We start from the raw sequence: 13824 nt of genomic DNA on the forward strand, positions 1-13824 counted from the left end.
ACATTAAAATTTGCTCCTGCAGTTATTCCCATGCCTATAAAAGAACAGCCCAAGAGAAAAACTATGACAAGAAATTCAGCACTGGGCAGGACACGGGACAACCACCCCTGAATGATAAAGAGTGCTATAAATAGCATCAATTTTCTTGCCCTATAAATAAGATTCTTATAAATACTCTGCTACTAATTGCAGTGTGTTACTAGAATCTCTGGTGTAGATTAACTACAGCTTCATCAGGTTGAATTTCACTTGTGCTTCCTCACTATTTCAAGGGCATTATACTCTGAGGAGAAGGCACAGGAGACAAGCAAAGAAACTCTTTGTAACATGATCAGGAATTAGTGACTCTGCAATTATTAGTTATGGGGGTTTTTTTTAAATGCTTACAGTGCAAACCAAAAATACCTGTTGCAAAGGTGGTAACAAAAAAAAGGGGCACAAAATTCTTGTTGCTTTGTATTTCTCTGAATTAACGTTTGCTAAATTATCTAATCAATAAAAATATGAAAATTCTTAAAAGAGTGACTTGCTAAGTAATCTAATGAAAAATTATTCTTCTTCTCTTTGCCCCAAAAAACAAGAAGGGAATGAAGGGGGTGTTTGATCCACCAGGTTCCCTCGGTTGTGTACGTGAAAGAACCTCCCTGGTGTTCCCCACCTGTGCTCAATGGAGAGACCGTGTTTCTTTTTAATCCATAATGAATTAACACATCAGAAGGATCAGGATTTCTGAGGTATTATTCCCAAACTCAACCTCTGCAGAACACCAGATTTCTAGAAATGGAGGGGTGTGAGATAACTGGGTACAAAGCACTTGTGTCAGAGCAGGATTGAGGGTGTGAAGATCATCCCTCCAAGGTACTTGAGCAAGGAATTGTGTCTCTCCAGGAGACAGGAAGGGCTCCAGAGGTCCCTTCTGACCTCTGACAGCATCAACATGTCCTGCACCAACACTGTGTGCCCAGGGAACCCAGGGACAAAGCAATCCTTTGTGATATTTCATAGAATCATGGAATATCCAGAGCTGGAAGGGACCCACAGGGATCATCCAGTCCAACCCCTGGCCCTGCACAGACACCCCAGCAATCCCACCCTGTCCTTCAGAGTGTTGTCCAAACCCTCCTGGAGCTCTGGCAGCCTTGGGGCTGTGCCCACTGCCCTGGGGAGCCTGGGCAGTGCCAACCACCCTCTTATGTTGTGGTGCCCAAACTGCCCCCAGGACTCGAGGGGAGGTGCCCCAGTGCAGAGCAGGGGGGGACAATCCCCTCCCTTGACCCTCAGTGCTGTCCCACACCCCTCTGAAAGCTCCCAGCACACAGGGAGGTCCTACACATCTCAAAAATCCAGTGGATTTATTTTCCTTTCAAACAGTGGCAAAGTTTTCCTGTTTTCCCCAGGCTTTTGACTCCATCCTGCAGGTCCCATGGGGTTCCTGCCCTGGGGAAGTCAATCCCTGTTCATTCTATTTGCCTCTCTTTTGCTTTCACAGATCAACACCACATTCCCTCAGAAAGATTCCCATGGAAGATAAACCTTTTGATGGTTTATACCAACACTTCACCGCCCTCACAGCTGGAAAACCACCGCAGGAGTCACACTGAATTTCTGTGTCGTGCTCATTGCTTTTAATCCCATTCCCAACAACTGTAGGAGCAGTTGAATTCACAGCACTGGATCATCCAGGCATGTTTTTTTCTGGAATAACCCCCCCTAATTCCCTCAAGCTCCCTAGACAAGATATTATTTTACTCTTCTCATCTCCTCTGTGTCCTTGGAGCCGCAGAGCTCCAAGCAGGGCCGTGTCCTTCACCCAAGGACTCCCCGCCCCACACGGGCTGGAATAACATCATCCTGCTCTAACATTTGCCAGGATGAACTCAAGCTGTGTTCCACTGCACCAGCTCCATTTCCACAGGAATTCCATTCCCCAGTTACTCCCATTTTGTGTCTGCCCTTCTTCATTGTCAGCATTTGCCACTACTGAGCTGATTCAGAGGCGCCTTCCCTCTGAATATCTGGAATATTGGAGAGATCCCCCTGGTACTGCAGCACTCAAAATTAAATGGCCTCTCTGGAGAAAACCATCAAAGGCTCTCCAAAGCTCTGGAAAAGGTGCAAATTGGAGGCAAAGCCCAAGGCAGGGGAGGGATGTACTTACTCTCTGTCTATGACCAGACACGTCACCGCTTCGGCCGCAATGACATTGGCTGTTCTGACGTCCTCCCTGCAAGGAAAAACACATTTCTTGAGCCAGTTGCATTATTTCCATGACAATCTTTTGATTTCCAGACATCTGGGATCCTTCAAGCCCTTCAGAAAAATACATTTCTGGGAGGCACAGCTTTGCCCTTGTGTTTTCATTGCCCACGCAGGTAAAAGCTACAAATTACACATATAATAAAACACCAATTTAATTGATTTTAATCCGGCTGATTCGCTGTTCCATCAGGGTTCAAGAGATGCATTTTCTGTGTTGGGGGGAGAAATGCCCAGGATTCATTTCATCCCAGTTCACTCCCACCTTTCCAGGTGTGAAGGGTAAGTGGATCACAGGCAAAAAGAGACCTCTCCTTCTAAACACCCCTAATTCGTTCAGACTGTGCATTTCCACTGAGGCAGAAAATGAGATTTAAAGGTGCTGTTAGAAGTAAAAATGTCCTCGTTTAAAGACTGGAGGTATTAAAGCAGTAAAAAAGGGTGATGCATGTGCACTCATCTCTCCCTTTAAAGTAATCATTAATTAACTTTAATTGCCTTTGAGATGTCTTTATGTCAATACCTTTAAAACAGAGCAAGCAGAAACACAAATGACAGAAACATTAATATTCAAATGCTGACTTTGAGTCTATTTGCACTGAAATTAAGTGTGTATTAGTGCTAATTTACCCCACTGATAAATGAAATTATGGTAATTGATAGCAAGGAGAAAGAAGGAGCTGAATAGCAGTAGATAATTATCTCTATTAACTTCTAAAACTTTGGTAAATATAGAGAGGGTAAGGAATTATGGTGTTTAATATCCCCTTAAGTAGCTGTAGCCAACTTTCACTGGAATATTGATCCATTAAAATGACTGCAACCTTTCTGGGTGTTCCCTAATTCCAGTTAAAACTTAACACATCTATCCCATTATCTCAGATGAATTTCTGTCACAAAAAAATAGTTCATCCCTTTATAGTTCTGGATTAAAGGCATGATGATGGTCACTATATTATATTTAGATGATTATAGAAGGGGAAAATGCACTAAAATTGGTGGCTTCATCAAACATTTTAAATAAACCTTGAAACTGGAGATTCCAACACACAAGGGACTGTTGTGGGGTTTGCTATTCTGCACTTGATACATCCTTTTAATCAGCATGGAATCAATCTTTGGTACCTCCAAAGTCCTCCTGTACCACCTTCTGTACCAACCTTGAACCTTCTGGTGAAACACAAGCCAAGCTCAGACCTCCCAACACCTCCCAGTGCTCCAGCACATCCCAACACTCCAACTCCTCCCAAGGCTCCAACTCCTCCCGGTGCTCCCAGCACCTCCCAAGGCTCCCAAATCCTCCCAACACCTCCCAAATCCTCCCAACACCTCCCCAAACCTCCCAGTGCTCCCAACACCTCCCAAGGCTCCAACATCTCCCAAGACTTCAACACCTCCTGAGGCTACAACTCCTCCCAACTCTCCAACTGCTCTCAACATTCCAACACCTCCCAATGCTCCAACACCTCCCAATGCTCCAACACCTCCCAAGGCTCCAACTGCTCCCAACGCTCAAACACCTCCCAGTGCTCCAGCTCCTCCCAAGGCTCCAACACCTTCCAGTGCTCCCAACACCTCCCAAGGTTCCAACTCCCCCCAGTGCTCCAACACCTTCCAACGCTCCAACTGCTCCCAACATTCCAACACCTCTCAAGGCTCCAACACCTCTCAAGGCTCCAACACCTCCCAGGCCTCCAACACCTCCCAAGGTTCCAACTCCTCCCAGTGCTCCAACACCTCTCAGCACTCCAACTGCTTCCAACATTCCAACACCTCCCTAAGGCTCCAATATCTCCCAAGGCTCCAACACCTCCCAGCACTCCCAACTCCAGTGTTCCCAATGCCTCCCAAAACTTCCCAGTGCTCCCAACACCTCCCAGTGCTCCCAACACCTCCCAGTGCTCCCAACACCTCATGCAGCCTCAGGCCCAGGGCCCCAACAGGCCCAGGGCCACCATCCCACCAACCAACCCCTGTTGCCCTCCAGCCACACAACCTGCCAACCCACATTCGAAAAGGGAATTAATTTAAGGGATTAAAAGCAACAGGAGACCACTGGAAGCACAGAATTCCATGGCATTAGAGGCAAAAATAAAGACTACCAGTGCAAGGCATTGAGTGAAAATGTAATTACTGGCAGGTGCGTGGCATTAAATGAGACAACTAATTTCTACAAGTGCTCAGCATCAAGTGCAAGAATAACTAGTGCAAGCATTAAATGTAGGAGTAATTCCTACCACTAATCACTACCAGAGATGAAAAAGTAGCTACTACATGGCATGAAATGCAACAAGTAATTACTCAAACTGCACAGCATTCAGTGCTGCAAGTGCATGACATTAAATGCAACAAGTAATTACTACAAGTTCACAGCATTAAAGGCAAGAGTAATTACTACCACTGAACAGCATTAAATGTAAAATAACTGCTACAAGAGCATGACATTAAATGCAACAATAATTACTAGTGAGTAGGTGGCATTAAATGCAACATGGAAGTTACTACTAGCACTGCTGACTGCCAGTGCACAGTATTAAATACAAAAGGAATTACTAGTGAGGACGTGGCATTACATGCAGAAGTGTAAGTGGACAGCATTAAAGGCAAAAGTAATTACTCCCAGTAAGTGCTCCAAGTGCACAGCATCAAATGAAAAAGTAATTACTACCATTAGTTACTATCAGTGCACAGCATTAAAGGAGAGAGTAATTACTAGTGAGTGCATGGCATTAAATGCAACAAGCAATTACTACAAGTGTACAGAATGAAGTGCAAAAGTAACTACTGTGAGTGCACAGCATTAAAGGCAAAAGTAACTACTGCAGGTACATGGCATTAAGTGCAAAAGTAAATACTATTTACTACAAATAATTACTACAAGTGCACAGCATGAACTTACTACTAGTAAGCATTGCAGGCAAAATTAACTACTACATTAAATACAGAAGTTACTACTAATAAGTGCATGGCACTAAATGCAACAAGTAACTACTACCAGTACTGACTACCAGGACACAGAATTAAATGAGAAAGCAACTCCTAGCAAATCACAGCCCAAAATGCAACAGGTAATTACTGCAAGTGCACGGCCCTAAATACAACAAGGAGTTACTTCAGGAGCACAGCACCGAACGCACAAGCAGCTCCTAGAAGGGCACCGTGTTAAATCCAGCCATTAATTAGCCATTAACGATGCATTAATGACTAGCAGTGCCACCACCACCCCCTGGCACCAGCCAGAGTCCCAACCCTGCACTGACTCGGACACTCCCCGGCCGTCGTCGTCGTCGCTGCTCCCCGAGAAGCCGCGCTCGTCGTCAGCGGAATCGCCGTCGCTCTCGGAACACTCCATGGCTCCTGCCTGCCTCCACCTTTTCCCTGGACACAGGCCTGCTTTCCCCCCAGCCTGTTACTATATTTTGCCCTCTGGTATTTTGCAGCTCCTCCGGCCTCACGCTTGGGCACCTGGAGAAAGGTCACAGCTGCTGCCACCGCGGGGGTTTCTCGGGGAAATCCAAGAGGAGGGGATTTGGGAGCTGTCCTGAAGAGCTCCATGGCTGGACACAAGTGGGCTCGTGCCCAAAGTGCATCAGGAGACCTTGTTTCAGCTCCTTAAGCCCGTGAGGAATGAGGTGGCAGCGATCCCCACGTTCCTAAAGCTCTTCCCGTGACACCACTGGGAACACAAGCCCATCACGGGGTGACCCTGGGGATGGGACTCTGTGGTCCTGGAGGGTCCCTTCCAGCACATTCTGGGATTATTGAAGAGGTGAACTGCATGGATCTGTTGAGCCCTCAACAACTTCAGGTCATACATCAGCCTCTGTTCCCTGGTTTGGCTTCAGGTTGTCATAATTTGCCTTCAATTTAAAAATATTTGAGATGCTTCCCAATGTTTTGGGATGTTTTAACCTTCCTACATCCCCAAACTGATGGAGTCCTGCTCCAACACCAGCTCCCAGAGCTCCTACTGCACCTAATCCCTTAAGAATACTGATACAATTCTTCAAATAAAGGGAAACTGCATTTGGATGGTTTAATTTAACACTATCCCACCATATTTGTTTGAAACTTGCTGGTTCTGGGGATCCAGTCCCCCCAGTGCAGCCTCCTGACCTCCTCCAGCCTCTTGGGTTTGTCTCCTGACTGGCATTTTGTCAGTCAAAGTGGACTTTCAGAGACATTTTTAGGTCTCCAGGTAGGCCAATCCCTCTCTTTAAAGGCCAGAAGAAAACTGAATTTTATTACCACTCCTCACAATACCCAATAAAGAGAATTTTTATGTCCCACCTGAAAGCCACGGTGTAATCAGAAAATACCCAATTAACTCAAAAGGGAGATAGAGATGCTGAGGTCTGAACTATTACAGATAAATTCCAGTTAATGACTGATTCTTCCCATTCTTTTTTCTCCTTTCACTTATTTCCAACATGTCCTAAATACTTTCAATCAACCTTATTAAAAACACTGTACCAAGGTCAAGTGTGTGGTGCTGGAAAGTGATAAAATGCATTAAGGAAATGGAATATCAGCCAATCAGGAACCTCTGGAGAGTCTTCCTGGGGTGTATTTATAAAACTCGCCAGGGAAGAGCTAATTTCTTATTACTTTTCTTTGAAAACCTTCATTAACACCCTTTTAAACGAGCTAAACTTTCATTAAGTCCCACAAGATGTGAGATTTCTGCCGTGAACCTCTCCCAGGTTCTGCAGAGCAACCACCAAGGACCAGCCACTGCCCCATCTCTTGGTGGCCTATAAAAATCTGCTACTGGAATTAATAAACACAGCTTCCATAAATTTGAAGGTGAAACCAAGAAAATGTGCCATTTGAAAAAAGCTCCACTTGAAAATAAAACCTCTGAAAATCCCCCCAGGCATTAAAATCTCCCCTTCCCCAAAGGGAATGAACTCCAACAGGAGAGGTTTTCCTCTGAGGTATCCCAGTTGGAAGACACATATCAAAAATCCTGGGTGATTTAGGCTCTGTTGGGCATTGAGAGAACAACATTTCAGCTTGTTCAGACAAAAAATGCTTTAGAAATCCAATTTTACAAGCTTTTTTTTCAATATAAGCAAACTGTACAACCCTCCAAATAGGCTAGAAAACGTCCCAGCTCCCTCTAATCACTTGTTTTATGCCTTGTGAGCAGATTATTAGCACTTACTGACTGTTTCTAACATATATTTCTATTCCCAGTGGCTCCCAGCTGAAAGGCTTAAGCCCTGCCAGGGATTGCCCAACAAGATTTCCACAGGAAAAAAAAAGAAAAAAAAAGAAAAAAAAAAAGAAAAAAGAGCCCTTTCTGAAAATCTGCTTTAATATTGATGAATTTAGAGACTCAGAGACAGTGAACAGGCCTTTGAAGACTCTGTTGGTCAACAAAAAACCTGCCCTGTCCTCACTGTGCTGCCACCTCTAAAAGCAAATGGAAGCCCCAAGCTGGACCTCAGAATTGCCCCAGTGAGTCACCAAGTGCTGGGATGTTCCAGGATGTCCCATGAAGTCTGAGAACTGATTTTCTATTTCCCTCAGGAAAGAGAAACCCTCGAAGGGCTTCTCCTTTCCACCTCTGGAATGATGGAATATCAAGGGCAGTTCAGGCTTGGAGCAACCTGGGTTGTGGGAGGTGTCCCTGCCCAGGCAGGGGGTGGGACTGGATGGGCTTTAAGGTCCCTTCCAACCCAAACCAGTGTGTGATTCCCTGATTAGAAGGAGAAAAATGCTTGAATTTACTGTGTGATCCCTGGCCCTGCAGCCAGGAGATACTACACAGGACATGGCTGGTGTTAATTTGATCAGATTATAGAGGCTGCTGCTGAATTAACATTAATTCACATTATCATGCTGATATCAATAGATGCAACAGGGATAAATTGTGCCAAACCCCAGCATTAATTAAAGCAGAGGCACTGTCAGATGTCACAGAATATTGAAGCCAGTCCTGGCACGGGGGAGATGCAGAGGGTAAAAAGGATTAAAAGAAGTATTAAAAATGGGTATAAAAGCAGCCCCTGGGAGCCACCTTCACATCCTATCTGTGATCAGACACTGCCAGTGACTCAGGAAGCACAGAGGGGTTGTGTCAGCTGAGAACTATTCTAAGAAGAGAAGGGTCCACACCCTCAAGAGCTGATAAAAAGTCTGACTGGCACAAACTGGCACCAGAGTGGCATCTCTTGACAGGCAGCACGAGGATTTTATCCTTGCTGAGAGGCACAGTGGGTAACTCCTGGAGTGGTGGCAATAATAGCACAGGATCACAGAATATTCTGGGCTGGGAGGGACCAACAAGGGTCACTGAGTCCAACCCTGAAAGCAAAGAGCCCACATGGGGATCAAATCCATGAGCTGGGGGGTTTTATCTCCATGTTCCAGCCAGCTGAGCTCATCTCAGACAAAGGGTCCCACAGGAGAGAGTCATGGCATTCATACATTTATATAAATATATATATATAATATAAATGTTAACTCTTCATTAGCTTTATTATACACTTCTGGTAGATTCTCACCCCTACTTAATCCATAATAACTTCAAACTCCTGGGGAAACAATCCAAATTTAACGCACAGGAGCTTTCCCTGAGTGGTAAGTTAGCAATTCACCATTATTTATGCAAACAGCTTCATCACAGTCAAATCAAACCGGGATCTGAGAGCTAAAGTAACACAATATTTGTATTACACTTGAATAATATCAACACTGTGCTTGGGCAATGCCCTTTAAAGCCACCTGCAAGGGGTGCACTGCTCACAGCTACCTCTCAGAAGAGGCTGAGCATACAAAAATAACAGTAAATGTATTTTTTGGGTGAGTCAAGCAATGCATGAGGAGCTTGAGTGAGGTGTGTTAGAATAAACAGGCAGGAATTAACCTCAGTACTGCCAGAACTGATTATGCTCCAGCACCACTAATATATTTACTTCATAAACCCCCAAACCCAGTTACACGAGGTCTGGAGAGCACCATAACACAGCCTTGGAAAACTGAGCCAAAAATCCACCTCCTGCAGCCCAAGGAGAAGCTAAAAACCTTGGAAAAGCCAAAGGAGGTTTCCCACTCCACGTCCACCGAGCAGGGAAAGTCCTCTCCAAGCAGCATTTCCAGCCTCTTCCCTCAGCAACCACAGCAGGAAATAAATCACAACTTAAAACAAAGCTGCTGATCCTCCAGGCTGTCCTACCTCTGCAGGTTTTCAAATCCCTCCAGACCTGGATTTATGGAAAAGCAGGGAGGGGGTGAGGAGTATTTCCCTGCCCTCCCCGTGGAGAGGCAGCTGTGCAGCCTTCATTTGCATGTGGTTTATATTCATGAGCTCCATGCTAATCACTGCAGATGTGGGGGTTATCTGTTTCTCCAACTCTTTTCCAGCAGGAAAGGACTGGCCATGCCTGGAAGTGGAGCTGCACTAGAGACACAAGTGGTGCTTTGTGGCTGGGGCTGATGCTCCACTTTTCCAGTGAATTCCTGCTCACCTAAACACTCACCAACACCCAGAAACAACAAGGATTGTGGTTTTTTACATCTGACATTAACTCAAGTGTGGCTGCCTTTGCCTTCAGGAAACATCCTGAACTCCAGCTGGTTTGGGAGTTTTTTGTGTGTCTGTAAAAATCTGAATTTTCGTGTTAGAAGAGCAACTACACCATAAATGAAGTTATTCTGATTCCCTCTAATTGAGGGGAGAGAGATTGGCCTTTAAATGTTCCCTTTTCCCATTCCTCTTGGTGCTAAAGGGTTGGTACAGCTGGGGTGGAAAAATTCCCTGCTTTTCCAAGATAAAGCCTTGAATTTAACACTGGGATCACTTCCTCTCTCTGTAAGGGTGATGCCACTTCCAACCCTGTGTTCAAGCCCAGAGACTGAGACCTGCTGTGGTTCCCTTGTCCAAAAACAGGGTTCCCCTACATGTGGTGCTTTCCTTCAAGTCTTTGCCACGAATTTGGAAGCAAAGGACAACTAAAGATTGTGTAACACTCATGGCTTGAGGGACATGTCCCATTTCAGGACCCAGACTGACCTGAGCTTGAGGATGGAGGTAATGAGGCCCCCAAGTCCAAACCCACTTTCTTTTTGAAGCTTTGATTACCTTTGATCTGTAATAATTTCTATAACTTGCATCTTGGCCTGCAGTTGCCTCAGGTGTAAGGGTGTAAGAGCCCCCTGCCTCTTCTTGATTTAGCAAAAAGAAAATTAATAACCAAGGTTTTCCTTGACAAAACCAACCAAAATCTCGTGGTTACTCGGCCTGACCCCACTTCAGCCCCAAGGGAGTTCAGTGAGGAAAACAAAAGCTGCTTCTGCTTGGATCAGAAGGATCTGTGCTCCTGTGATGAGGACAAGACTTGCTGTATTTATAGAATCACAGGATTATTTTTGCTGGAAAAGCCCTGTAAGGCCACCAAGTCCAACCACGAACCCAGCACTGAACGAACCCCTGCCCTCCAAGCACCACGTCTTTTGGAAAACATCACTTGAATTATTACACCAAACATCTGGTTCCCAAAGTTTAAAGGCAAAATTAATTAGGAAAGATAAGATTATGAGTAAATTCATCGAAATGAACTCTGAGAAACACGTCCCTGGAACAGGAATAACCCTCGGACTTCTATCTGACAACACTGCCAGAAGCATAAGCTGATAAAACTGACTTTTATAAATTTAAAAAAACCCAACTTTAAATTAAGTTTTATGATGTCTGAGAGAATTCCAACCAGCAGCTCTTCTCCTGTCCAAGGAGTCAAAACGACAGGGAAAGAAATGCCTTTGTTTCTGGCCCTGGTGGGGGGGACACTTGTGTGACCTCCAGGAAAGGATGGGGGGACAGTGGCAGTGTTTGGAGGGCAGTCAGGGGTGTCTGCCAGCAGATTCCCAGGAGGAAGGGATGGATCCTCATTCCTGGCCTCACCTCTTACCATGTAAGTGAATTGCTCATGCTTGGAACATCCCAAAAAAGGGATTTTATGGCAGCAAAAGTCACCAGCCTCGACAGCCCCTCCATTTTACCATGGAACAACCCATCTTCTGCTGGGTGAACATGTTCCACCCTGCCATCGTGGGTTTTATGCTCTGAGGACTAGTTTTATAAGATTTTATACGAGTTTTATATGAGGTTTATATGAGTTTTATGTGCCAAATGCCAGAAAACCACAGTGAAATTCAGAGTCAGCGCCGGGGAATGCACAGTAAAAACCCAAGCAATTATTAGGCCCATAATTTCAAACCCTCCAAGAAACCTCCTCCTTCTTTTATGACTTCTATCAGCCAAGCAGATATTTAAAAACAAACTGGGATGAACATTGTGTTTGGGGATGAGGCTGTTGAATAACACAGGGAAGAGCAGCAGGACTTGCAGCACTAAGGAAGAGCAGCTGCAAATTTGATCTTCCCTCACACACCCAATGTGAAAAGCTCTTCACCAGTTAAGGGGGGCCCTGTGAAAACCTGAGAAGGGGTTAAAAGGCTTTTTTTTAAAAAAAAAAAAAAGCCTGGTGGAAGAAGAAATAGGAGTCAAAGCTTAGATAAAAAATATATGGAAAAAAAATCCGTTATATATGGAATAAATTCTTCCCTGTGAGGGTGGTCAGGCCCTGGCACAGGTTGCCCAGAGAAGCTGTGGCTGCCCCATCCCTGGAAGTGTCCAAGGCCAGGTTGGACAGGGCTTGGAGCAACCTGGGCTAGTGGGAGGTGTCCCTGCCCATGGCAAGGGGTGGGACTGGATGGGCTTTAAAGTCCCTTCCAACCCAAACCCTTCTGGGATTCTTTGATTCCATAAAATGACTGATCTCAATGCTTGGCTGCCAACCACTGATTTAACACTGAACTGCACATTACCTCATATATTTAAAGAAAACCAGGTCTATCCAGAGCTGGAAAGGGAGGAAGTTTAGGCAGGATTAGAATTTGGGCACAAATCCCGTGCAAACATTATCTAAAACAAAGCTCTGGGCTTTGCTGATGGTTTGTTGTCATGTCGAGGTGCCTAAAACCCACAGCAATAGAATGAGGTGAAAAATCCCTTTTTCTGTGCCTCAAAAGCAACAGAGAGATTTCCTGGGCATCCTTCCCTGCAGCCATTACTGAGCTCAAATGCCAGCAAAGCTCAGGAGAATTTTAAATAAGATATTCCTGTAATTTATGGGTCTCCCTTTCACACACAGCTTTACAAAATGACTGTGACAAGGAGAGCTTTGTACCATTTCACTGGATTATGGCCCCTGTCATCTCCTATAACCACAGAATACCAACCCTGCACCAATGATCCAGAAGGGAATATTGCTGTTTTATTTTTTTTTCCTTTAATTTTCCTACAACTTCCCTCTCACCTGCAGTGATCAGAGCAGGGCCAAGCTCAGAAATCATCTCTGGACACGAGGTCTGAATTACAGAGCTGGATTTTGAATCCAGCACTGCAATTAGTGTGTGAAAATCACCGGCAATGAAGAATTACACCTTTGTAATTAATGCTGTTATATTCATATTCACCACATGGATCTTTCAGCCTGTGCAGAAAGCAGCACTAGGGGCCCTTAGGATGTTTCAAGGAAGGATTCCAGCGGTCAAGTGTCCAAAGGGAGGTTGGATGGGGCTTGGAGCAACCTGGAATAGTGGAAGGTGCCCCTGCCCATGGCAGGGCTGGAGCTGGAAGGGCTTGAAGGTCCCTTCCAGCCCAAACCAGTCTGGGATCCCTGATTTTCTGCTATTATAATTTATAAAGAAGATAATACCACATTATTTGCTGATAAAGAGCCCTTTCCAGATTCCCAACTAACAGCCAACAAACCCCACGTGAACCCAACTCCCTTTAGCTCTTTCCAGTCATCTTTGCTGGTGAATGAGCCAGGAGCCAAAGTCTAACATTCCCAAGAGCTGGGACCTCCAGGGAAGGTGGCAGATGCATTTGGGATGTTTGCCTGAACACCTGGGAGAAGCAGCATCCTCACCTGGGCTTGGAAGTGCAAAACATCCCTCACTCAGTCATCCTGCCCCAGCCAGGAGGGGCCATTCCACAAACACCATTTGAGCAAAAAGAAATTCAACCATCCATTAATTTTAATCAGTTTTCCGAAAGCTTCAAGCAAAGGGGGGGATTGTGGCAGCACTGGGCTGGGAACAGTTGCAAGTCATAGAATTCTGGAATGGTTTGGGTTGGAAAGGACCTTAAAGATCATCCAGTGCCACCCCTGCCATGGGCAGGACACCTCCCACTAGCCCAGGTTGCTCCAAGCCCCGTCCAACCTGGCCTTGGACACTTCCAGGGATCCAGGGGCAGCCACAGCTTCTCTGGGCAACCTGGGCCAGGGCCTCCCCACCCTCACAGCCAACAATTCCTTCCCAATATCCCATCCAACCCTGCCCTCTGGCAGCGAGAAACCATTCCCCCTTGTCCTGTCCCCCCATCCCTTGTCCCCAAGTCAGTCTCCAGCTCTCCTGGAGCCCCTTCAGGCCCTGGAAGGGGCTCTCAGGTCTCTCCAGAGCCTTCTCCTCTCCAGCAGGTACCTGTAGCTGCCCCCTGTCCCGGGCTCTGCTCTGTCTTTTCCCTGGGCAGGGAAACTCCCCTTTGTGCCC

General features: G+C 45.7%; 1 protein-coding gene across 4 annotated transcripts in view; it reads right to left on the minus strand.

The window, feature by feature from the left end:
• The window catches only part of PRKG1 (protein kinase cGMP-dependent 1), a 377420-nt gene that overhangs the window by 60525 nt on the left and 303071 nt on the right, over nt 1-13824 (minus strand). For all 4 annotated transcript variants that reach the window (XM_051799629.1, XM_051799628.1, XM_051799630.1 and 1 more), the window contains one exon: nt 2159-2224. In XM_051799629.1, the coding sequence (XP_051655589.1) occupies nt 2159-2224 (66 nt within the window). The remainder of the gene's footprint in view (nt 1-2158; nt 2225-13824) is intronic.

Source organism: Manacus candei, unplaced genomic scaffold, assembly GCF_025592945.1.
Source record: "Manacus candei isolate 608988 ecotype Guabito, Panama unplaced genomic scaffold, ASM2559294v1 h1tg000050l, whole genome shotgun sequence".
In the NCBI taxonomy this organism is placed as follows: Eukaryota; Metazoa; Chordata; class Aves; order Passeriformes; family Pipridae; genus Manacus; species Manacus candei.